Source organism: Leptodactylus fuscus, chromosome 2 (genome assembly GCF_031893055.1).
Source record: "Leptodactylus fuscus isolate aLepFus1 chromosome 2, aLepFus1.hap2, whole genome shotgun sequence".
In the NCBI taxonomy this organism is placed as follows: domain Eukaryota; kingdom Metazoa; phylum Chordata; class Amphibia; order Anura; family Leptodactylidae; genus Leptodactylus; species Leptodactylus fuscus.
In genome coordinates, this window is record NC_134266.1 from 107,174,640 (window position 1) to 107,202,097 (window position 27,458).

Consider the following 27,458-nt stretch of genomic DNA (forward strand, 5'->3'; position numbering starts at 1 on the left):
TTGCGGAAATGCAGCTTTTTTGTTGCAGATTTTGCTGCATTCTTATGAACCAAAGTCAGTTAATCCCATCCACACATTGCAGAAAAAAATCTGCAGCTAAAATGCTACGATTTCAAAAACGCTTGCACAGCATGTCAATTATACCTGTGGAAACGCTGTAATTTTCCATACAGGTATAATAAAAGCAGAAAATCTGCAGAGGAAAACTCTGTGAGCTTTCTGTGAAAAACAGTGCAGAAAAAAAACATTCTTTTATTTTAAATAAATTCATCACAGTTACAAAATACAACAAGAAAACATTGCAGTAATAAAGATAAGGAAGAAATCTATCACAAAAACTTAGCTCTCAATATCCACATTTCTATATCACATACTCTTAAAATCGATCGACAAGAACAAGAGTCAATTAATATATATTACCGTAATATACAGAGGGGAAAAATAAGTATTGAAAATGTCACCAATGATGACGATGAAACAAGGATGGACATTTCAGCAAGACAATGATCCCAAACAAACAGCCAAGGAAAGTGTCAGGCGGGGGCCCCATGGGGCATAAACACCACAATTTGCCTGTGGCAGAAACTCCACAGGAAAAATGGCGGCATTTTACAGTCAGCGAATCCCATGCCCACTGTCCGGTAAAAACCTACACTGCGGCTACACTGCAGACACACTGTGATTTCCATGGTTTCCACATAGGTATAATTGAAACATAAAGTCCACAGAGGAAACCTCTGTGAACTTTCTGTCTAGACCGCTGCAGGAAGAACTGCGATGTGTTGCTGCTGTGGTTTTTTCCCGAAGCATTTTTGCTGCGGGAAGCCCCGTGGGGTCATAGCCTCAATTGGTTTCAGTGACAGAAAATAAAGTTGCTAGAATGGTCCGACCAGTCTGACCGGATTACAATAGAAAACCTATAGAAGGAACTAAAGCTCAAAGTTCATAGAAGGAGCCCACTGAATTTTCCGGATTTGACTCTATGAAGTATCTCAGTAGATATAGACATTGCCTTTACCATGAGATATTCTTTATTATGGTTATTAGAAATCTAATATAACAGCCAATCAAATAATATGAACAGTTAATGTATATATTACATTATATAAGTTTGGAGCGGAAAAAAAAACTTACATGCTCCCAGGCACTGACAACAGTCTTGCATTCTTACAAGATAGATTGCCTTTATCAGCTACTATCTGACTTGGTTATCCAGACACACAGTAGCAGCTCTGAACCATATACAAAAAACTCACTAACCCCTCTCTCCAGGGAGCAGTGAGTGAGTCACATCAATCAACCTGATATCAGATAACAGGCCAGGGACCAAGGAAACCATGCAGAAACAATGGAAGGAATAATTTTACATTGCAGGTAAATGAAGCTGCATTGCTAAAGCAATGTATTTAGGAAAACTTTTGAATTTACATAAGCTATCAATATAGATAGGATCCTTGAAATGGGAATACCCCATTTAGGTTATGGCCCCACATAGCTTAAAGGGATTCTACCATTAAAGTCGAATTTTTTGTCACACGAGGAATAGCCTTAAGAAAGCTAGTAGCTATTCCTACATGTAATCGACAAAAAAAATCGATTTTAATGGTAGAATCCCTTTAAACGCCATAATATTATAACATATAACATATATTGCTATAAATTGATGGAATTCTGGCTTATTTCATCCACACATTGCAGAAAAATATTCATAGGGGACATGCTGTGATTTAAAAAAAACTCATGTTTTGTAAATCATAGCATGTCTATTAACCCCACAGAAACACTGGCGTTTTCTGTAATGGTATAATTGAAATAGAAAGAGGAATACTCTGCGCTATCTTTCTGTGAAAAGCGCTGCAGAAAAACTACAATGCATATTTGCCTGGACCTATAAATCTATTGTTCTCACCTCTTTGCAGCCTGGATTGTCACTAAGTTCATAGTTACTGGCATGTAGAGGTTGCCCAGCATTCACAGGGTTAAGATTTACTTTATCACCAACAACAACCTATAAGATAAAGGGATATTGAATTGAGGTTAAGTTCACAGAAACATCTATCTATCTATCTATCTATCTATCTATCTATCTATCTATCTATCTATCTATCTATCTATCTATCTATCTATCTCTGCTCTCCAGTATACAACTATATATATCTATATGACAAGTGATAGGCAGCACTCTGTCTTTTCATCAAAGCAAGTGTTCATGTTGAAATGGGGACAGAATCCAAAAGGATGTAAGTTAGGACAGCACTTCAAACATTTTCAGCTTCAATTAAAGACAACCTTTCACCACTTCCAACAAGTCCAAATCGTTACATCAATTAAATTGTGCTGCACCACTGATTCCAACACAGTTACATTTTGTTCTCTTGCCCCAACCATTTTTGAGTAATGAATAATGTTAGTTTTGGTTTTGATATGCTATTTAAGTACTGTATTGTCAGAGGGGCAGTGTCAGGCAGGAGCAGACAAGGGGTCTGACACTGGCTGCATATAATTGGAGCTCTGAATCACGCCCCCTTGCCTGACACCACCCTTCTGACATTACAGAGTCAAAATAGCACATCAGGCATCAAAACTAACTTTTGCTTGTTGCTGGGGAGCTGTGTAGGCTAGAGAAAAAATTCCAACTGTACTGGAATCAGCGGAGCAGCACCAATTAACAAACCTGATTTGTTAGAAGTGGTGAAAGGTCCTCTTTAAGTATTTTTCATTTGGTTACATATGTCTTCAATCTCCGCTTGTTCATAAAATTATAGTGCACTGTTACAGGTGAACACACCCTCCAATCAGGCATGTATTTAATGATTCTAGAATAGTAGAGCATATTGAGAGAGACTCTAAGGGTCCATTCACACGTAGGAAAAGGCGCTTTATTTGGTGCTGAATTTTCAGTGCTGAAAAAAAAAGCCTCCCATTGACTTCAATGGGTGCCACTAGCTTTTTTCCACTAAACGGAATAAAAAGCTAAGGGCTCGTTTACACGTGAACAAAGGGGCGGATTTTGCTTCAAAATCCGCCCCTTTACAATGGTGGTCTATGCAGAACGCCAGGCTTCTTTTTTCCACTAGCGGCGGGCTGCTGCTAGCGGAGAAAAGAAGCGACATGTCCTTTCTTCAGGTGGAAGCCGCGGCGCACCTAGCGGTAGCACCCTCCTATGTCGGCTCATTCATTTGATCCGACAGGAGGGGAAAGCCGCGACCGTGAGGGTCGTGGGAGGCGGGTTTTGACCAGAGAGAGACGCGGCTTGCCGCGTCTCTCTCTGTGTCAAAACCCACGCGGGCGCCCCACATCTGAACTAGCCCTAACAGAGCTTATTGAAGTCAATGGGAGGCTTTTTTCAGTGCTAGTGGAAAAGACTCAGAAGCATTTTGTATACTTTGAATGGTGAGGTGTTTTTTTGGTTCAGGGTTTGGAGGCGGATTTCTGCCAAAACCTGACCAAAAAACTCCGTGTGAACTTAGCCTTAGGCTAAGGACCCAAAGCTTTTTTTGTTGCAGAATTTGTAGCAAAGCCAGAAGTGGATTGAGCAGAAGGTAGAAGAATAAGTAGTTCCTATATATTTCCCATTCCTTTTGTTGTCATTTGTTTAGTCAACGCTATTTGTTACTTTGACTCAAAAAAACGCAACAAAAACTGAAACAAAAAAAGCTGTTTCCACAACGTGGGGCCTTAGCCTGAAGGAGATTATGCTTGGGGAGAAGCAATATAGCATATGTAGGAATTCTGGACTCACTTATCTCCCCTGGCAGGACACACCTCATCCAGGTCACTTGCTCTCAAGGGAATCTCCTTCATGAATCGCTTTCAATTTGTTCTTCTATTTCGGAATCATTAGATACATGCCTGATGGAGGATTTGTTCACTTGTAACATCGCACTAGAATCTTTTTACACAACTAAACATTGATCCAATATAACCAAATGAAAAATACTTCTGTCCTATGCTTAGGAAGCAGGACTTTGTCTCTGATAAATTGGGGCAGAAACCAAATGGAAACCCGGAGGACCTCATTAAAGTCTACCGGTTTGCAGGTTTCCACGCGTAACCACTCTTTAAGAGGATAGGGATTCCAATTTTTGGGTACCCAAGCGAACCCGAAAAATGAAACCCGAACACTTGTATGAACCTAGCGTTAAATGAGTAACAACTTCACCATAGAAGTTAAAGGGGTATTCCCATAACTCTTGCTCTGCAGCCTGAAGGCTCTGTACTCTCTTCACTTCCTGGATTTCTCGCACATTGGTGGGCGGGGTTTCACTTGCTCTGCTATCTGCTATGATCCACAGTATGACGCTGATGTGGAAAATGATGTAGCAGAGCTGGATTTGAGTCAGCTTGCATTACATACAGAGGTAAGGGACTCCTTATCTCAGCCCTTATCAGCCAAATTCAATTAAACCGGCTGATAAGTGGAAAAGCTGAAGATAGACAGCACAGTAATCCTGGAGCTCTCACCTCCCCCTCCCCTATCTATTGTCAGCCCCTCCTTCCCCCCCTGAGAACAAGCAGTCAATTGACTAATGAGCAGATAAACCCAAGGACCAGTGTCAACAAAGAAGTAAATAAATTAAGATAGCGGCCAAACAAAGCAGTTTTGATAAAGCAATGTATTTATGAAAAGTCTTATATCCACATAACCTAGCAGTATAGATAGGATCCTTGTTATGGGACAACCCCTTTAAATGTGGACAATGTAACTATCTTCGATAAGTTTACATATGGATGAAATTGATATTTAAATGTTAAACTTTCTTATACTCTGTATATAATATCCTTTCTTATCATTTTTAATTTACAGTATGCTTAATCCTTTGTATATTCCAGGCATTTCCTTACATTGTCTCCATTACTGCGCAGTTTCCAAAAGGGTTGAATGAAAAGCCAGGACCCCTCATTTCCAGTTGCATCTAGTGTAACACGCATGGCATTCTTTTCCAGCAATGCAGGAAGGCGTTTATTCACAGTAAGATACTTGTTACTCTTCATATGAAGCAGCTATAATGAAGTGCAGTTACATAAATATCACACAGTAAACACAGGAATAGCTTTCATGTATAAACTAGATCAAATTAATAAACCATGGATATACATAACCTGAACTGTATCAGACTGTTTCTCATTTCCTAATCCTGGTACGTGAACGTTAGTGTCTGTGATTGTGTACCTCTCGCAAATGACAGACTGCTAAGAGTGCGTCATTCATGTCACATTTACTCCAGATTTTACCTGCATATATGTGTAGGTAAAATCCAAAGTGGAGAACAGTACAAGACAAATAAGTGAAACTTTACAAATCTTACCATATGTTATGGACATTTTCCACTCAGAAAATCAGGAAGCAAATTGGTAATCTGCAACATGCTCATTCTGTTGCAGCTACGTCTATGATTTTCCATACAACTTTTACCACTTGCTATGCAATACAGGTGAAATCTGAGGTGAATCTGCAGCAAAATCTGTATTTAATGGGATGGTGCAGGACTCGAAAATATAGCTGTTTTCTTCTTCTTAGGAAGAAGAATCCATTGGTCACATGGCCATCTCCATCTTAACCCCCTACCGCTTAAGGAATTTTCGATTTTTGTTTTTGACTTCCTGCCATTCAAACCCCATAACTTTGTTATTTTTCCTTTCACAGAGCCATATGAGGCTTAATGTTTGCTGGACAAATTGTTCTTCATAATGGTACCATTTATAATTTTGTACCATGTACTGGGAAGCTGAAAAAAAATTCAGAATGACATAGAATTGCAGAAAAAGTGCATTTGTGCAACTTTCTTACAGGCTTCATTTTTATGTCATTCATCCTACAGCCAAGATGACATTTCACCTCTATTCTGTGTCGTATGATTCCAGGGATAGAAAAATTAATATATTTTTATTCACGTATTAATCACTAAACAAAAATCGAAAATTTTGCAAAACAGATTTTTTTTCTAGAAGTTGCCATATTCTGACACCCATAATTTTTTTTTTATATTTCCGGAGATATACGGGGATGCATAAGGTGTCTTTTAATCAGAGGCAAAATAGCAGAAAAATATCGGTTCGGCACTTTTGATTTCTTTTTTCTATGGAGTTCATCATACGTGAAAAATATATGTAGACCGCGCTTTTCGGACACAGGGATACCTTATGTGTATGTGTTTCATAATCATTTTTAACTTTTATATTTATTCTAGGGAAAGGGGGATTATTTGACCTTTAAATACATTTATTAGATTCCCTAGAAGTCTTGAATCCCCAGGGGGTCTGATCACTAATGCATTGCAAAAATCGGCATTCGTAGGACAGGCTGCATAAAGTAGCCTGCCATACAAATGAATTGCAAACAACCTGGAAACTTTTAATAGGCTCCTGGCTGCCACAACAATGGGAAAATAGGACACTAGCTGTGGATCTTGCAAAAAAGGCCGCTATGAGCAGCTTTGACAGAGGCACTCATCGCATATTAGAGCCAGATCTCTGTTCTGCTCCTGAGCGGCCACCATATTTAAATTCAATATCCATGAAAAATGTGCCCAGCAAACCAATATTCATAAAACATAACTTTTACTTCATTTCTTGAATAAAAGGAAACTTTTTTTTTTTTTTTTTTTTTTTATGTAGATTGAACAAGCATGAACAAGCTCTGTACTGATGTTGAACTAATCTCATAGCTGAATCCTCTTTAGGGCCCATTCACACTACGGATACGCTGACTGAATCTGAACGTTAAAACACGCTCAGAATCAGCACGTATAAAGCAGATCCCATTCATTTCAATGGGAGCCGGCATACGAGCACTCCCCATTGAAATGAATGGGCAGCTTTTTTCTCTACGAGCGCTCCCATTGAAGTGAATGGGAAGCACTCACGTGTACGGCTCAGAATGAGCTGAGTGAGCCGTGTTTTAAGAGATTGGCACTTGCTGGACTAAGCACAATGAAGCCTTCTTCACAGCAATTGAACCTGTCTCCTTGAAGTTCTTGATTACTGATTAAGGGAGCCTTTACACGGAGTAAACTATAAATAAACTAAAAATATCATTGAAGTCAATGGGAGTCTTATTTTTACACGTGTATTTTGCAAAAATACACGCGTGTTTACTCCATGTGAATGCTCCCAAATAGTTGATTTAGGGACACTCTTGTCTGTACAGTCCTTTTGATACAAAGCAATGATGACTGTGTGTGCTTCCTTAGAGTTAACCATAGTTAACAGAAGATGACAATGATTTCAAGCACAATCCAGGTCTACACCAACCAAACTACTTTTCAGATTCAATCAACATGATATCAGCTGCCTCATCATTAACAATTCTTTGAGCTGACAAGAAGATCACGTAAATTATGTTAGCAGGTTATTTTGTGGCAGGACTGAAATTCAGTGAAAATGAGGTTTTTGTAATTAACTTGAATTTCATGAAAAGAATGACCTCAATTCTTTAGATCACTCTTCATAACGACCCAAAATTATTGCAAATTGCCATTATAAAAACTGAAGCAACAAACTTGTGAAAAACAAAATTTATATCAGTCTCAAAACTTTTGGCCATGACTGTAAATAAAAGGGGCATTTTTCTGAGAATTTGTGCTTTTTTTTATTCAACAATTGCATATTTCTTTTTCTAATTGCATGAATGAGTTTGCATTTCAACTAAGTTGCACATTTCTACTATGCCAGTAAAACATTGGTTTGACGGACCTTAGCATACAGGTAAAATGTATAGTAAAACATGTAACTATTTATGTAGATGTAAGTGTAACTCCCATTTTGTTTATTTATTTTATTTTTTTTGCTATTGTATCAGTGGTAGTGTGGAGAACATTTTTGTAACATACTTTATTAACCTATCAAACTTTCTTTTAATAGAAAACAGACTGTAAAGTTCCCACTTTCTAACTAGGCATTGCCAAGGAGACTCTGTACATCTGTACTCAATGCAGTATTTAGGGATGAAACATTTACCAAAGGGGGGATGGTCAATTCAAATAGCTGTATGGGAATGTGATTTTATATACAAAATGAACTACTGTATAGTAAGTTCAAATTCCCGCTTGTGATTTTAACTCGTGATATATCAGGTTCTGTTATAGCTAGTACTTAACTTTCTTGTGATATCAGAACATTTTTGGATGAAACCAGAGATAGGGAGTCTTCACATGGAGTTTACACTCCACTCATTCAGACACGTAAACACGCGTCAAAGTACCTGCTGTAAAACACAATCCTATAGACTTCAATGTGTGCCGGTCTTATGCGCGCTGCACATTGAAATCAATGGGTTTAAAAGCCTCCCATTGATTATACTTTGACACGTGTTTACGTGTCTGAATGTGCGGAGCCTAAACTCCGTGTGGAGGCTTCCATACAGCCATTTAAAGTGATCATTCCCCTTTAAGTATTTCAGGCCTGGATATTTACAATACAAATGTGCATGGACTTTCCTTAGTAACAGCTCAGTTATAGGGTTGGTAGGGAGAATATTACAGCCCGTTTTATAATAAAAAAAAAAATATATATAGTATAATAAAGTATATTACAAAAATGGTCACCAAACACCCCAAGAAACAGTAGTGAAAAAAAAACTGTTTAGAAAATCATGCTACTTATTACTTCAATTTAAAACCTGCATGCAAGTCTTATCTAAAAAGGCAACGTGTGAACCCAGCCTAAATTTACATGGGACATTACTTACCTGTATTACACTGCCATATTTCACCACCTCACCATGAACCTTCTTGTTCTCTGTGTCATTTTGTTTCTGTTCCATTGTTGCCGCATGCTACAAATGAGAGGACAGAAACTGTTCAGACACACACCCTCTTCATACAATGAGTTAGACTAGAAACTGTTTCATACCTAACTAAAGTTAAAAAATGTTCCAGGCAAAAAAATGTTTTTTTTGGTTTTTTTTTAGTCTGTTAGTGCTATTAATGGGTTAATACATGCACCCTTATACCTTTAGCAGTGTTTTGAGTGATTTCTGAGTGTCTCTGGGAGCTCCTGGTATCTTCTGTATTTGTTCATTTGGCTCAGCTTCCTGCTATGTAACTTCCACATAGCTCCCTCTCACCTTACTCCCCCCTTCCTGTCTCCCTCCTATAAACCCCCTCTCTGTCTTTCTAGCTATCTCGCCCACTACTAGCCTTTCACAACCTACTCAGCCCAACCTCCCCACATCATCATACTTATCCATCTTCCTTCCAGTCTTCCTCCTGTGGGATGGCCCCTTCTTCATTTCTGACTGACGATACATGCTATAGACCTAGTGCTGCTCTGTAGCCAATGATTGACCTTACTGCGCAGGTTTCTGATGCTGCTCCCATGTTTGCGCAGTAGAGGTGGATCATCAGCTGCACAGAGCAGCGCTGAGTCTGTAGCACCCACTTAGGCAATCAGGAAACAGGGAGAAGCCATCCTGCAGGAAGAAGTCTGGAAGGAAGAGAGGTAAGTATGATGGAGTGGATGGGGGAAGGGGCGAGTGGTAGTGACGTTCCATTTCCGGAAACGGGGAAACAGATCGTTACTGCATGACCAGAAAATGTCCCTGGCACGATCACATGACTGCCCCAGTGATATGGGTAAGTATACATTTTTGATAAATGATGTTATTTAGAAAGTAGGTGGGGGGAGGGTGTTTAGATTAATGGAGGGATTTAATTTTATCCCGGACAACCCCTTTAACAACTGAACCTATTTTGTCAGGGCAGGCAGCCCATCTAATTAAATGATAGCAAGCTCTCCATTAATGGGAGATACTGGGTAGATAAGGAATGGGCTTTTTCAACATGCCTAGTCCTATTATTCTTGGAAAAATAAGCCACCACTAGACATATTTGGTGCTGGCTTGTTCCCCTTTCCTCATTAAGAATACATGTATGCTCAGCCATGCTAAGTATGCACGTGTGTGAGGCAATCAGGAGAAAAACTTGTCACTCAACAGCTAATTTAGGCCTTTGTGGCTGATCCACTTTTCACGTATGTATTTTTGTTTCATTTTCTATACTTTAAATGTCACTGCATCTGTGATAAATGGATGACACATGCATTCATCCATATTTTTTTCACAGACCCATAGACTTTCATTCATATCATGCATCAGCATCAGTGAAAAAAAAGGATGTGTGTCGTTTGTTTTTCGCAGACCTACGGACCACAAATAAACAGATAAGCATGGACGTTTGACATCCACAAAAAATACGACAACAAATGTAAGTCAAATGTATGTCATATGAAGTCATGTGACTAAGGTCTAACATGCATGACCAGTTTAAGTCACTGGAAGATAAAAATACAAAAGATGTAAAAAAAAATAAAAAAAAATAAAAGATGAGATGAAAATATTGCTATTTTTTTTCAAAATTTTAAAATTAACCTTATGTTTTTATAGAAACAAACATATGAACACATAGAAACTTACCCCAGAAAATTAGCCACAAGCAAATAATATCACAAAATACAATTAAAATGTGTTCTTTCTGGTGGAAGTAAGTAGCTATTACATTAGTCAGTGGACAACCAAGAAAGAAACTGTCAGCTGGGCAGCTTATAACATGACAAAGATATGGACCAGAAGAATGTGGCATAGTTTGATATGCTGATGAGATTTCATGCACATGCACTTTACATAGAATCTATTGTATAGTTCACATCCATTTATTTACCATTTGAGCATATGCATGTTAGTTTATATTGAAATCATGATATAATATATAAATTTTACCAGCCTGTATTTCCAATGCATTGGGTTTGGGTATTAGTTGTTCTTCCCCCTTATCTATTGTGAATGTCTTTATGTGTTTATTCTTTGTCTTATTTTAATGACATTAATAAAATGATGGTTTTATTACCTTAGCTGGTTGTTTCTTTGGTTGGTATACTTAATTACAAATGGAAAGTTGGTTACTGGGGACCAAGAAAAAACAGAGCTACTAAATGGGTTCTTTAGCTCAGTGTATACCAATACTTTGTATACTTGTAGGGATACCAATCCCTACAAAGGGACTACACCATGGCCACCTACCTGGAGAGAATACGCCACCCCAAGCACAGACAGACCCTGAGCCGGTACAGACTGAGCGCCCACAACCTAGAGATAGAGACGGGGCGATACAGGCAGACGTACAAGCCACGGGAGAACAGACTGTGCCAGCACTGTGACCAGGGGGCCCTAGAAGACGAGACCCACTTCCTGCTACACTGCACCAAATACTCAGCTGTGAGGGCCGTCTACTACCAAAGACTCTCTGCCCACATCCCAGACTTCATATCTGCAGACGAGAAGAGGAAACTCTACATCCTACTGGGAGAAGAAGAGGCCACTGTGGAGATCGCTGCCCAATACGTGTCCAGCTGTCACCAAACAAGAGGAAGATGAGACTCCACGGACTGTTATATTTATCCCAAAACACCCGCCCCACCCCCACCTCCCCATATAGCAGTCACCAACGAAGAGGAAGATGAGACTCCACGGACTGTTATACCCCAAACCAACCGCCCCGCCCCACCCCCACCTCCCCATATAGCAGTCACCAACGAAGAGGAAGATGAGACTCCATGGACTGTTATACCCCAAACCATCCACCCCACCCCCACCACTCACCCACCCGAGTCCAACTCCCCCCCCCCCCACACTTTACTAGCTTTGGCAATGCCAAATATCTATTCGGACGTGCCAATAAAGCTTTTTTGATTTGATTTGATTTGTATACAGAAGAGCGTGGTTTTTCTAAGAGCAGAAGTTGTCAGACTAACATGATTTGTTGTTTTGGCTATTGATGTAGTGTTTCTGGACTTTGAAAAAGCTCTGTCCTTTATAGACATTTTTTTGTTTTTGTTTTTTTAAACTCATGTTATTGAAAAGTGTACAGTCCTCTCCAAAATGAGAGGAATTTGCTGGAATAGTTTTCAGGCACCATTTGTCCACTAGGGGCACTAGGGGCATTTGCAGAGCCCCTAGAGTACCAAAACAATGGAAACCCCCAAAAAGTGACCCCATTTTGGAAACTACACCCCTCACAGAATTTATCAGGGGGTGTAATGAGCATTAGTATCCCAAGTGGGATTGCACAGTGGATAGTGAAAAGTAAATGCAAAGCTGTGCGGGGTACATTGGGTACACAAATTTCCTACTATGTCCCCAATAGCTCCTATGATTGGGGAGGGTCACTCTGGTATCACTTTTAGTTTATTTTCCGTTATAAGCTTTAAATCTGGGGTGTTCCCTGATATCCGCTCTCACAGCTTATATATTCCCTTCCTGCTGCAGCCAGTTGTGTTCTAATGATTTGGCGATTTTGGGGGGTTTTGTCTACACATTGTACAAGCTATATTTTCTTTATCATTCTAGTGATGTGGCCATATGAGGGCTTATTTTTTGCGGTATGAGATGCATTTTTTAATTACACCATTTGTTTGGTTGCATACAACTTATTGAATAAATTATATTAACTCTTTCTGGGTGGATTAAAAAAAAAAATTAAATAAATTCTGGCATTGCTTTTTACCTTTTTTTTCCATGTAGTGTACAGTATAAGTAACATGTTATCTTTATTCTGTGGGTCGGTACAATTACAGCGATACCTCATTTATATTGTTTTTTTATGCATTAGTAATTCTGCAGAGGAAAAACCTATTTGGGGACATAAATCAATGATTTTTGCATCTCCATCTTCTTAGATGTGTTACATTTTTATTTTTCGGTTGAAAAAGTTGGTTGAGGGCTTATTTTTTTGTGGAATAACCTGTGCTTTTCATTGGTACTGTTTTGGGGTACATATGATTTTTTTATCACTTTTTATAGCATATTTTGTAAGGTGAGATGGTGATAAATCATTACTTCCGGCGGGCTTTTTCCATTTTTTTTCTGACGTTTACCATGTACATTAAATATTGTTTCAGTTTTATTTTACAGGTTGTTACGGACACGGTGTATGTATGTTTTTTTATTAATAGAATTGGTGATGGCTTCATCACTGAGTCGAGTCTATACACTGTGAGATACAGACTGCTGTGTCTCACAGTGTATAGAAGAAGTTAGGCTATGCACAGGCACATAACTGACTTCCTCTCATCCCAGCAGGATCAACCAGGTAACGAGGTCACTGGCCAGACCCCAGGCTGCAGAATACTGATACTGGCACCCCCCGATCTTGCCGCGGGGGTGCAGGTGGGGCCAACAATTTGGCAGAACCCTTTAGATGCGGTGATAAGCTCTGATGGGGGGTTATGGAACATAAAATGGGGAAAATTCTGCTAGTGGAAAAAAAAGCTAGCAGAACTCATTGAAATCATAAAACTATCTAAGGAGTTATACAGTACTTTATTAAATTCACCCACACATATTAGCATTAAAGCAGGAAATTGAATCACAAATTGAACTGTGTTGTGTATATCCATCCAGGCCTGGACAAATGACTATCTGGGTCTCAATTGGACCAGAAGTGATACCCTTGTAAAATAAGAAATGTGGGTTGAGTGTATAGCCCACTGGACCCATGGCTTGTGTAGCTGTCTGGTTGTTTCAGCATGAGATGCGTTTGATGTAAACATACTAGATCGGGCCACTCCTTCTAATGTGTGATAAAATAATGGAGCATTTCTTAGAACTACCTATTCCCTTCATGTTCCAGGAAAGAAATTTAAGCGATGCCATACTTCAGTAGAAGTAATTACAACAGGGGAATGCAATGGCTAACAGCTCGGAGATCATTCTGACACAGGAAGACATGCAGTAAAAACAGTGTCAAGTTATTTATGTGGGTAAAAATAATCCACATGCAAGTCCTAGGGGAAGTAAAGCTGGGAGAGTCACAGGTAGATAAAGACCAGGGTATACTTGTAGATCATAGATTAAATAACAGCATGCAATGTGAATAAGTTACTTCTATGGCCTGCAGGAGACTGTCTTTCATTAAAGGGACTCTATCATTGGGAAAATTCATTTTTAACTAATCACATCCTTGCATAGCCTTTAGAAAGGATATTCCACACCTACCTTTAGTATGTAAATTGCCTCAGTGGTTTTTGAATAAGTCAGTTTTTATTCATATTCTAATGAACTTCCAACCAGCACAGGAAGTTTCCAGCAGCACTCGTCCCTGCTATTCTCTCCTATCTGTGTGTGCAAAGAGGAAGCTGAGTCATTATCAGCAGCAGCCTGTATAAACACATAGGAAACAATAGCAAAGAGGGTGCACGATGTATCGTGCACCCAGTCTAAGTAGCATATGACTAAAAACAGACTTCAAAAACCACTGAGGCAATCTACATACATAAGGTAGGTGTGGAATAGCCTTTCTAAAGCCTATTCAAGGATGTGATTAGTTAAAAATGACTTTTCCCAATGATAGAGCCCCATTAAAAGGGAGATGAACTCGCAGGACAGGGAGGTCCACAACTCTGGGTCTGGAGGGCCACAAAGATAATGAGATCAGTTATAGGGAGATATTAAAGGAGTTAAATTTGTTTAGTCTTGAGAAGAAAAGTTTAAGGGGAGATATGATAAACCTCTATAGATATAAAATGGCCCATACTACAAATATGGGAAAAACTGTTCCATGTAAAATCCCAGAGGGCAAGAGTGATCTCGGTCCGAATGGAGAAAAAAAGGTTTAAATCATTAGAGGCTTTTTCACTGTAAGAACTGTCAATCTGTGGAATAGCCTAATCCAGTTGCTGGCCATAGCTGACAGCTTCAAAAAAGGCTTAGATACCTTTTTAGAGAAAACAGCATTCATATTTATGGAAATGTATAGAATATCTACTTCCTTCAGTCATGCCTTTTCCCATCCTCTGGTTAAACTTGGCAGTGATAGCTAAATATGCTTGGGGAGGTAGTAGACTTCCTTTATTTAGCTGTTTTCCACATCACAGAGAATGTTCCCATGTGGCTTACTTTGGCTTAATTTGACTTAATCTCTTGTTTTTATATTTAACAAGAGTGCCATAGACAGTCAATCAGGTGTATTAAGCCAGGAGCCCCAAATCATATAAAATTTCTGCATTGCCTTCTCAATCCTTATGGTTACATTTAGATGGGAGCATACATCTTTCAATGTGCTTTCCTTTAATTTTCTGGCCTGATATTCAAGTGCATCTCAATAAATTAGAATATCATTAAAAAAGGTTTTTTTTTTTTTGTTTTTTTTTTTAGTAATTCAATTGAGTCATTACAAGCTGAGGATATCCCGGTTGATTGTGAACCTTTTTCTACCACACTTTTTCCTTCCACTCAACCTTCCATAAGTATGCTTTGATACAGCACTCTAGGTATCTATGAAGTCAGCGATCTTCCCCATGATTGTGTTGCCTACTGAACTAGGCTAAGAGACCTTTTTAGATGCTTAGGGAGCCTTTGCAGCTGTTTTGGGTTAATGATTCTAATTTTCTGAGATAATGATTTTTGGGTTTCCCTTGGCTGTAAGCCATAATCATCAACATTAACATAAATAAACACTTGAAAAGTTTACTCTGTTTGTAATGACTCAATATAATATATGTGTTTCACTTTCCATTGAATTACTAAAAAAAACTTTTTGATGATATTCTAATTTATTAAAATGCACTTGTAATATAGGGGACATATCAGTAAGGGCCACTTTATTCATAGGGCAAATGTTACACTTGCACCTATAGTTGCGGGGGCCCCCATCAAGACAGTCCAGCATTTAGAGGAATGCTTTCCTGCAGTTCCAGGCAGTGGTTGCGGTTGAATACAATGGTGAAGCAGAGAGCTGACCGCTCCCTGCTTCGCAATTGGGCTCCTGACTCTTCTCCCAGTGTCTTGTAGGTGCAATGTAATGACGTCACTTAAATTGAGCCTGATGCTCCCTTAAGGCTCCCAGAGAGCAGAGACTCAAGAGAATAGGGGAATGGGGAAAGGTGAGTATTAGGGCCCCTTCACACGGCGTATACGCTCACTGCTTTGGAGCGTGTAAACGTTCCGTAGCAGCGGCGTCTAAAAGCAGATCGCATTCATTTCTATGGGAGCCGGCATACGCGCGCTCGCCATAGAAATGAATGGGCTGCTTTTTCCATTCATTTCTATGGGGAGCGTGCGTCTGCCGGCTCCCATAGAAAACAATGGGAAGTGCTTTAGACGCCGCTGCTACGGAACGTTTACACGCTCCAAAGCAGTGAGCGTATACGCCGTGTGAAGGGGCCCTTAGTTTGTTATTTCTCTTTTTGGGAGCAACAGAAGGGACCATGAAACTGTGGGGGAAAGCAACCAGGAGGAAGACATTACACTGTGTGCAGACCAGGAGAGGGTATTTATAGTTTGGGGGCAAGTGGAGGGGGACATTATAATAAAATATAATGTCTGGGTTGGCCACTGAGTGGGAACAGGGTAATATCTAAGAGTCCACTGGGGAACAGGTTAATGTGTGATGCCACTGCTGGGGCATTATACTGTTTGATGGCCACTAAGGGACATTATACTATGTAGGGGCCACTGAAGGGACACTAAAATTTGTGCAAGTCAGGTATGCCTAAGTGGCGTTGATAGGGAGGCACTTATAAAACCTTTGCAATGGGCCCAACAATGTCTTAAAACAACTGATATAATTTAGTCTAGGAGTGTGTTTCATATTATCCTCCACAAGCCGTAGTATACATTCTTTCGGTTCTGCTAGAAGTCCAATCCCATATATCCAATCCAGTAGAGTGCAGAGATGGGGCACTATCGGAACTTCAGCAAATGTGCTCCATCTGTACCACATCAAGGGCTTTTGTCATCAGACTATAGCCCAAACTTTTATGAGAAGAAGGGTATTCAATAAATGGAGCCTCACACAGGGAGAGCATAGGGACAAGTGACACAAAACTGTTCCACTGCTCCCATATGTGTCTCAGTATGTATATATGAAATCAACTCATCAGAGGTCTCCTGAGTCAGGATCACCTCCATCTCCCTGGCCTTTGAGACCAACATATTACGTGCACGTTAGAGTGACTTTTAAAAAGTTAGGTAAACATTGGCGGAGCTCTACGCCGCCCTCGATGCTTGAATTCTTACAGGAATTTCTCCTCATGCGGAGAATGGAAGCTCTGATCGCGGAGGACTCTCCCGACTCCTCCCGGTTTGATCGGCTCTGGCGGCCCTGGGTGATCTTTCAGGAATCTTCTGCTTTCTCGTCTTTCTTCCTTGACTAGTCTCTGGCTGCTCTTTCCTTTCCATCCCCCTCTTCCTTCTTGGCTACCCTCCTTTCCCTCCATGTCTCCCTTTTCCCTCCCTTTTGTGTCTGTCTCGTCGTTGTGCTGGTCGTTTTTGTCCCCGTATAGTGGTTGTCGCTGTATTTCCTTTCCCACCTTTTTCTTCTTTTTGCTCTACCAAAGTGTGGTCTGGTTCTGGCTTGTTTTTGTTATTTTCCTTCCCTTATTTTTGCGTTTACGCGGCCCATGTGGTCTTTTGAGTTGCGAGGTTGGGGGCTTCCCCCCCTTCCCCATTTATTCTGTTTGGGGCCTGCGTGCCTGGTTTGATGACCCTTGTTTCTTTCCTTTATTTTGTTCTGTTGTACTGTAAAAATCTCAATAAAACCCGATTACACATAAAAAGTTAGGTAAACTGTGGCTATGCCACCACTGCCATATTACCCACACCCTCCTTTCTCGACCCTGTCCTTCTTGCTGTACCTCATCAATGAAGTGGAGTGAGGGAGTGCTGGATTCCCTGGGGGCTTTAAGAACTGTGCTGGCATTGGTAAAGCTGTGTGAAGCGGGATGGCAAGCCAGAGCTGTTCACAACAGGTGATGGCACGCCTCAAGAAATCTTGTTATTTCCCCATAGGCCTTTCACAACTGGATTATTAATGGATTATTGTCTGACTAAAATCTACCTTTTTATCTTGGAAGTCATCTCCCACTTTGTTTCATGTCAGTGCACCTTTAATCTACCTTCAGAGTTTTACTAATATATGCAACTATGGCACTTTATTTCCATCCTCCTTTAAACACCACTTTTCCTTAGGTTAGGCTCACAGCTTTTGAGAATTAATGTTTGAAATATGTCAGAGGGCTAAGGACACAAATTTATACCAAACTGGTCCACTCCATCTATCAAATTCAACTTTCACATGTCCTAACATGGGAATCCTGTGCTCCACTGTCACGGATAAGCAGTGGTCCAAAATTTGGGAAGCAACCTGTAAAAGCTCCCAGATCACTCTTATTCTGTAGACAACCTTTAAAGGTTTATTCTGCTGGTATTAGGTGGCTACTATAATCACTCATCCATTACCAACTTTACTGTTATACAGGGTGTGCTCTTCTAGGAAACAATATTACATAAATACTACTGCATTCAGCTGTTGTTGGTGCTTGTGGTCAAGTTGTACACCAGAGTTATTGTAAAAAAAAACACTGCAGCACTCAGGAGTGTATTCAAAGCATCACAAATTAGATTTATTGTAAAAAATACACAGTTCAGTAAGAGTGCAAGAGTAGTAAAAAGGATACTTACCATTGCAAGTCTTCCAGGAAACATGCTCTACATCTGGTGGTCCTGCCCCAGAGCCAATAGACTCTACATAAGAGTTTATCATCTTTAGTGCTATTTTAACATTGGTGGGCCTAGTGTCCAGACCTCCTTATCATTACCGCTTAGACAATCTCCAAACTTGTACTCCGAACCCCACCAATGTCCCCTTTGACCCCACCCATTCCATGCATGTCCCATGGTGCCCTAACACTGTAATAATTCCCTTCAATTTATAACATACAGTGTTGATGACAGTCTAATAATGTCCCCTAAGTTGCCTGCCTGAAGTATAAGGCCCCTAAAGTATCCCCCACACAGTGTAATGCACCATAGTACAATATAATACCCCTTCATTGATCTATCAAACAGTCAAATGCCCCTGGAGTGGTCCCAAGCAGTGACCTCGCAGTGGTCCTTCATACATCAACCTCTTCCGAACTGACCATTGACTACATCTGTCTGGGTGGTCTACTCTTAACCCTGCAAGGATGTGTCTGTATATCCTTATAGAGTTAAGCAGCTGCACAAAATTTTGTAGCTCCAGAAGAGCTAACTGTTACAACCTCCCATAGAGAAGGTGAGGTTGTTTTATTACTGTCCCTGCCTCATTAATTGCTGTATACATACATAGCTATGGGAACCACTGGGGGCCATTATATTCTTTTATCCCTTATCTCTTCTTTCTTCCCCTTTATTCCTATTGGTGGCAAACGCTATGAAGCAGAGTTTGTTAATAAGTTGACATTATCCTGACTATATGATATCCTCCCCTCTCTTGCTCCCATATACTAGATCCCTTTTCAGAGGATGTAACATTGCATATTTTCTCACTGCTTGTACTGGCATACGTCCAGATGCCTTACAGTGTTAACTTGGTTACAGTATGATGTTGTTTGCATTTTTTTTTATTGTAAAATATTAATAATAATAAAAAAAATATATGGTAAACAAAAAAAAAATAAAAAAAAAAAAAATCATTTTAAATAGGGTCATTAGTAACATAGGGCATAATATCATATACTGCTTTGTATACATCCTCAACAACATTATTCAGATTTGACCAGAACTATACAAAAATAACAGATCACAAATAAATATAGCAACAGCATTAGGTGACCTACTTACACTATAATACAGCAAAAACTAGAACACATAGATTTCTCTAATCCTTCTTTATTAGTTGGCTGAGTCTAACAGATGTAGTGAAATTTGTTTAGGTAATTGCCACACGTCAAGCTGCTTATAATGTCCTTTGCATGTTACCTGAAGCTTCTGCAGAAGAAGGATATCTGAGATCTTTTCCTTTTCCTGTTTAGCCTGCTTTGCCTTCCAATATTGCTTCTGAGCAGAATATCTGTTCATAGGACAGACCTTAAACAGGCAGTCTACAGTAAAGAAATAGAAAAAGATAAAATAGCTGGTAGAAAGTAGAAATGTATCTATACAGTCCTATGAAAAAGTTTGGGCACCCCTATTAATCTTAATCATTTTTAGTTCTAAATATTTTGGTGTTTGCAACAGCCATTTCAGTTTGATATATCTAATAACTGATGGACACAGTAATATTTCAGGATTGAAATGAGGTTTATTGTACTAACAGAAAATGTGCAATATGCATTAAACCAAAATTTGACCGGTGCAAAAGTATGGGCACCTCAACAGAAAAGTGACATTAATATTTAGTAGATCCTCCTTTTGCAAAGATAACAGCCTCTAGTCGCTTCCTGTAGCTTTTAATCAGTTCCTGGATCCTGGATGAAGGTATTTTGGACCATTCCTCTTTACAAACCAATTCAAGTTCAGTTAAGTTTGATGGTCGCCGAACATGGACAGCCCGCTCTCGAATGATCTGAAAACAAAGATTGTTCAACATAGTTGTTCAGGGGAAGGATACAAAAAGTTGTCTCAGAGATTTAACCTGTCAGTTTCCACTGTGAGGAACATAGTAAGGAAATGGAAGACCACAGGGACAGTTCTTGTTAAGCCCAGAAGTGGCAGGCCAAGAAAAATATCAGAAAGGCAGAGAAGTAGAATGGTGAGAACAGTTAAGGACAATCCACAGACCACCTCCAAAGAGCTGCAGCACCATCTTGCTGTAGATGGTGTCACTGTGCATCGGTCAACAATGCAGCGCACTTTGCATAAGGAGAAGCTGTATGGGAGAGTGATGAGAAAGAAGCCGTTTCTGCAAGCACGCCACAAACAGAGTCGTATGAGGTATGCAAAAGCACATTTGGACAAGCCAGCTTCATTTTGGAAGAAGGTCCTGTGGACTGATGAAACAAAGATTGAGTTGTTTGGTCATACAAAAAGGCGTTATGCGTGGCGTCCAAAAAAAACAGCATTCCAAGAAAAACACTTGCTACCCACTGTAAAATTTGGTGGAGGTTCCATAATGCCTTGGGGCTGTGTAGCCAATGCCGGCACCGGGAATCTTGTTAAAGTTGAGGGTCGCAGGGATTCCACTCAGTATCAGCAGATTCTTGAGAATAATGTTCAAGAATCAGTGACGAAGTTGAAGTTAAGCCGGGGATGGATATTTCAGCAAGACAATGATCCAAAACACCGCTCCAATCGACTCAGGCATTCATGCAGAGGAACAATTACAATGTTCTGGAATGGCCATCCCAGTCCCCAGACTTGAATATCATTGAACATCTGTGGGATGATTTAAAGCGGGCTGTCCATGATCGGCGACCATCAAACTTAACTGAACTTGAATTGTTTTGTAAAGAGGAATGGTCCAAAATCCCTTCATCCAGGATCCAGGAACTGATTAAAAGCTACAGGAAGCGACTAGAGGCTGTTATCTTTGCAAAAGGAGGATCTACTAAGTATTAATGTCACTTTTCTGTTGAGGTGCCCATACTTTTGCACCGGTCAAATTTTGGTTTAATGCATATTGCACATTTTCTGTTAGTACAATAAACCTCATTTCAATCCTGAAATATTACTGTGTCCATCAGTTATTAGATATATCAAACTGAAATGGCTGCTGCAAACACCAAAATATTTAGAACTAAAAATGATTAAGATTAATAGGGGTGCCCAAACTTTTTCATAGGACTGTATTAAAAAAACAAAAAACAAAAAAAACCATGATAAATAATGAAAATACTGCGGTTAACATTAGCATTTTCTTTATGATTTTTAGTAGGTGGACATTCAAGATGGCCGTGCATACGGCCGTTTTGTGTATATACCCTTCTGAGGATTGGTTGACATCTACGTACCGGTTTCTGTTCTGGGAGTCTGCATTAAAAAAGCGGTTACCTTAGGAAACCCGTGAACCCCATAGACTATAATGGGTTAGCGTGGTTTCCCTTCGGTTTCCACATGAAAAGGGCGAAAAATGTGAAGAGAAAAGTGTTGCTTGCAGCGCTTTTCTCTCTGCATTTTTCATGCAGAGAGGCGAAGGGAATGTACGTATGGAAACCAGACGCAGATGTGAACCGAGCCTCAGTCCTCTTTCATATATCAGTGATTTCCGTTTGTGTTCTCCATGGACAGCACACACACCTGTTGAATCCTATACGTATTTTCACAGAAAATGAAATCTTGGAATACAGAAAATGGAATGCACTATTCTTGTCTGTATTTCAGACAAACTACAATTATTCGAACCAATAGATCCATGAAAATGAAGGAAAGGACCCTAATGCATTCATTTGCAGCCTGTATTTTTCAGATAATGGCTAGGAAACACTCTGATAACTGTACAGTCATGTGACCTTTTTCAGAGAGTTGGGCCATAATGTACTTCCTTCTTTTTTTCTTGCGTACATGAAAACATTTTATAAAGGAGAAAATAGTAGTTAAACTAATGTAAAACAGACAATATAAAATGAACCGTTTGAATAAGGTGAAAAGAAAAGTATGTCCTTTTTCCCCTAATTTGTTTGGCTGCCTTCACACAATGTAAACGCGAGCTGATTTTGTCAAAATACAAGTTTAAAAAATACACATGTAAAAATCAGACTCCCATTGACTTCAGTGCCATTTTTACATGTGTAAAAAAAATGCGCAAAAAACGTGCAAAAACGCATGTTTTTTGCGCTTTTTTTTACACATGTAAAAATGGCATTGAAGTCAATGGGAGTCTGATTTTTACATGTGTATTTTTTAAACGTGTATTTTGACAAAATCAGCTCGCGTTTACATCGTGTGAAGGCAGCCAAAGGGAGCACCATCCACTACCCACAAATTCAGCCTGGCTGTGGTCAGGCTGAATGCAGGGTGGGGAAAAGGACCTCTTGAAGGAAAGTTTATGAAACTTACAAAATGAGGCAAACAATAATGAAACTATTTGCAATGTATAAAAGTGTAAGGTCATCCTTACCTCTGAATTTTTTGGGTGGATTATCTAGATCTCCTGCAGCAGGCTCAACCACACACCGGTCATCAACCAATCTGCCAGGGAGATAAGAAATGAAAAATAAAAACAAATAATTGAGAGGAGTATCATTGATCAGACATAGCTTTCCAAAATAGCTGTGCAAATAATAAACGTATAAGCTATCCAAAAAGTGCAAAGAAAGAGAAAAAGCATACTTGTTTCCATTATTATGGCCTTGGCTTGTATGCTCTGCATTATAGGAAACTTTAAGGCCAAGACTCCATGTTGCAGAAAAGCTGCTTTTTTGTTGCACATTTTGCTGTGATTTTTTGAGCCAAAGCCAACAGTGGATTGAGCAGAAGGGAGAATTATAAGATCTCCCTCTATATTTCTCATTCCTTTTTTAACCACTCCTGTGATTGGCTCAAAAAATGGTAGCAAAATCTGGAGCAAAAATAAAATGTATATATATATATATATATATATATATATATATATATATATATATATATATATATCAGTTTTAAAGTAACGTGGGACCTTTTCCTAAATAGCCTTAGACAGGTACTACATAGAGCAATAGTCAGTGCAATTTTAACCAAAATTGACAAAATCCTAGAGTAACTATGTAAGGCTAGGTTCACTCCTGCACCCAGTCTCCGTTCAGGGTTTCTGTCCCCGAATCCGCTTAAGAAATGCAAGCAGGACTTTTCTCTCTGCATTTTTTGAGCAGAAACCCGGCGGACCCCATTATTGTCTATGGGGTCCATGGGTTTCTGCAGGTAACCTCTTTATTAAGCATATTAGGTTTTCATTCGTGGGCTCATCAAGCGGTTCCCATAAACGGAAACTGTTTCTAAGCCTGTACTATGTCGCCATAGAACAGTAGATTGTATGATTGTTGACGACTGATTGTTAATAAAGAAATTTTCAATCAAAAAAAGCATGGGGGATTCAAGTAAGGATCCATCTATGCTTGACACCCTGAGTTTGAACACGAGTAGAGGGGAAAGTGTGCTTAGCACCCACCATATAAAATGAATACTGCCATTGTAGAGTGTTCAAGATTTTATTTTATACACCTAGCATGGGGTTGTTACAATAAAGCATGTATTCTAGATTCTGTTGCATTTTAAAGAGGACCTTTCACCACTTGGGGCACATGAGGTTTTACATACCGCTAGAAAGCTGACAGTGTGCTGAATTCAGAGATATATCTAAAGTGATCCTCCATTCATTTTCCCTACATTTTACACAGCCCATACTCCAAGCCCCTACTCTATTCACAGTAACATTCGGTGAGAGGCAGGAATAACTCTCAATAAAGAAATAAGGGAAAGAGTTAGAGAATGCAAGCTTTCACAGCAAGGAGACAACATTTATTAACAAAGTATATTACAAAATTTATTAATGACACAAATACTACTAGAACATGAAAAGTTGCCAGAAAGTTTAGTTAGCTTTAATTGATGGTTAACAAGGGAATTTCTGTAACGTCAGATGCCCTTTGCACCTGAGTATGATTTTTTTTTCCACCCCCTTCCCCCAGTCTATTTAACATACAAAAATTTTGCCTGGACAACCCCTTTAACTCTATAAAGTCGGGGCCCCACATGGTGTAAACGCAATGATTTGCACACGTACCTTTACAGTGACATGTTGCGCTATGTGGGGCCATAGCCTAAAGGAAGTACTTATATTTCTCCTTTCTTCTAAACACACTCCTGGCTTTGTCTAAAAAAAGGATGTGGCTATTTATAGGTACCGTACCTATAAACAACTGGCTATTTATAGGTACCGTACCTATAAACAACTGGCTATTTTTAGGTTGTACCTATGAACTACTGGCTATTTTTAAGTACCGTCCGTACCTTTAAACTATTTATAGGTACCCATAGGTACCGTACCTAACACCGTTCGATCGAATACATATTCAATCGAATATCAGGCCGTTTGAGGTATTTGATTACAATCGAATACCACGAGGCAAACGCAGTAAAAATTTGTATCCCCTCCCACCTTCCCTGGTGCGTTTTTTGCACCAATAACTGCGCAGGGGAGGTGGGACAGGAACTACGACAACAGAGGCAGTTAAAAAAATGCCGAAATCAGGTGACCTCCAATTTAGACGAATGGTGGATTTAACATTCGATTAATTTGGGACTGTGAACTATGTGACTGTGAGACAGGGACAGATCTACAGGCAGGGTTAGCTAGGGATTACCTTTATTTAGGGGGGAATGTGACTCACCCAGCTCTTTGGGGCTCTATCTGGTCGGGATTCTTGTCAGCTTGTGATATGCGTGAGCTGACTTTTTCCCATAGGAATGCATTGGAGGCGGAGTCTAAAATCGGTCCACAGCAGTTTCCATTCTGGTCCGATTTTAGACTCCGCCTCCTCCGGCAGAACTAGTGTTGATTGGCCGAATGCTGTACACTGGCCAATCAACGCTGGTCAATGCATTCCTATGGCGAGATGAAGCAGAGCTAGCCGTGCGCTCACCTTGGCTACTCCGGACACCGGAGATGAAGCAGAGCTCAGCTCTGCTGCTCCCAACAATCCCTCCAACTACTCCTCCTGTCACACACACAGTCTGCACTACTTCCAACCATCCCTCCAGCTACACCTCCTGTCACACACACAGTTCTGCACTACTTCCAAACATCCCTCCAGCTAATCCTCCTGTCACACACAGCTCTGCACTACTGCCAACCATCCCTCCAGCTACTCCTCCTGTCACACACACAGCTCTGCACTACTGCCAACCATCCCTCCAGCTACTCCTCCTGTCACACACAGCGCTGCACTACTGCCAACCATCCCTCCAACTACTCCTCCTGTCACACACACAGCCCTGCGCTACTGCAAACCATCCCTCCAGCTACTCCTCCTGTCACACACACACAGCTCTGCTCTACTTCCAACCATCCCTCCAGCTACTCCTCCTGTCACACACACAGCTCTGTATTCGGTCGAACGGTGTTAGGTACGGTACCTATGGGTACCTATAAATAGTTTAAAGGTACGGACGGTACCTAAAAATAGCCAGTAGTTCATAGGTACAACCTAAAAATAGCCAGTAGTTCATAGGTACAGTACCTATAAATAGCCAGTTGTTTATAGGTACGGTACCTATAAATAGCCAGTTGTTTATAGGTACGGTACCTATGGGTACCTATAAATAGTTTAAAGGTACAGACGGTACCTAAAAATAGCCAGTAGTTCATAGGTACGACCTAAAAATAGCCAGTAGTTCATAGTTATGGTACCTATAAATAGCCAGTTGTTTATAGGTATGGTACCTATGGGTACCTATAAATAGCCAGTTGTTTATAGGTACGGTACCTATGGGTACCTATAAATAGTTTAAAGGTACAGACAGTACCTAAAAATAGCCAGTAGTTCATAGGTACGACCCAAAAATAGCCAGTAGTTCATAGGTACGGTACCTATAAATAGCCAGTTGTTTATAGGTACGGTACCTATGGGTACCTATAAATAGTTTAAAGATACGGACGGTACATAAAAATAGCCAGTAGTTCATAGGTACAGTACCTATAAATAGCCAGTTGTTTATAGGTATGGTACCTATGGGTACCTATAAATAGCCAGTTGTTTATAGGTACGGTACCTATGGGTACCTATAAATAGTGTAAAGATATGGACGGTACATAAAAATAGCCAGTAGTTCATAGGTACGGTACCTATAAATAGGCAGTTGTTTATAGGTACGGTACCTATGGGTACCTATAAATAGCCAGTTGTTTATAGGTACGGTACCTATGGGTACCTATAAATAGTTTAAAGATACGGACGGTACCTAAAAATAGCCAGTAGTTCATAGGTACGGTACCTATAAATAGCCAGTTGTTTATAGGTACGGTACCTATGGGTACCTATAAATAGTTTAAAGGTACAGAAGTACCTAAAAATAGCCAGTAGTTCATAGGTACGGTACCTATAAATAGTCAGTTGTTTATAGGTACGGTACCTATGGGTACCTATAAATAGCCAGTTGTTTATAGGTACGGTACCTATAAATAGCCAGTTGTTTATAGGTATGGTACCTATGGGTACCTATAAATAGCCAGTTGTTTATAGGTACGGTACCTATGGGTACCTATAGATAGTTTAAAGATACGGACGGTACCTAAAAATAGCCAGTAGTTCATAGGTACGGTACCTATAAATAGTCAGTTGTTTGTAGGTACGGTACCTATGGGTACCTATAAATAGCCAGTTGTTTATAGGTACGGTACCTATGGGTACCTATAGATAGTTTAAAGATACGGACGGTACCTAAAAATAGCCAGTAGTTCATAGGTACGGTACCTATAAATAGTCAGTTGTTTATAGGTACGGTACCTATGGGTACCTATAAATAGCCAGTTGTTTATAGGTACGGTACCTATAAATAGCCAGTTGTTTATAGGTATGGTACCTATGGGTACCTATAAATAGCCAGTTGTTTATAGGTACGGTACCTATGGGTACCTATAGATAGTTTAAAGATACGGACGGTACCTAAAAATAGCCAGTAGTTCATAGGTACGGTACCTATAAATAGTCAGTTGTTTGTAGGTACGGTACCTATGGGTACCTATAAATAGTCAGTTGTTTATAGGTATGGTACCTATAAATAGCCAGTT

The 27,458-nt window shown here is 39.9% G+C and overlaps 1 protein-coding gene across 2 annotated transcripts in view; it reads right to left on the reverse strand.

Annotated features, from left to right (window-relative positions):
* ITPR3 (inositol 1,4,5-trisphosphate receptor type 3) overlaps positions 1-27,458 on the reverse strand; it is a 356,707-nt gene that overhangs the window by 295,486 nt on the left and 33,763 nt on the right. For both annotated transcript variants that reach the window (XM_075264237.1, XM_075264236.1), the window contains exons 2-6: positions 22,812-22,882; positions 19,736-19,857; positions 8,690-8,776; positions 4,846-5,004; positions 1,910-2,008 (exon numbers count right to left, since the gene is read on the reverse strand). In XM_075264237.1, coding sequence (XP_075120338.1) covers positions 1,910-2,008; positions 4,846-5,004; positions 8,690-8,776; positions 19,736-19,857; positions 22,812-22,882 — 538 coding nt within the window. The remainder of the gene's footprint in view (positions 1-1,909; positions 2,009-4,845; positions 5,005-8,689; positions 8,777-19,735; positions 19,858-22,811; positions 22,883-27,458) is intronic.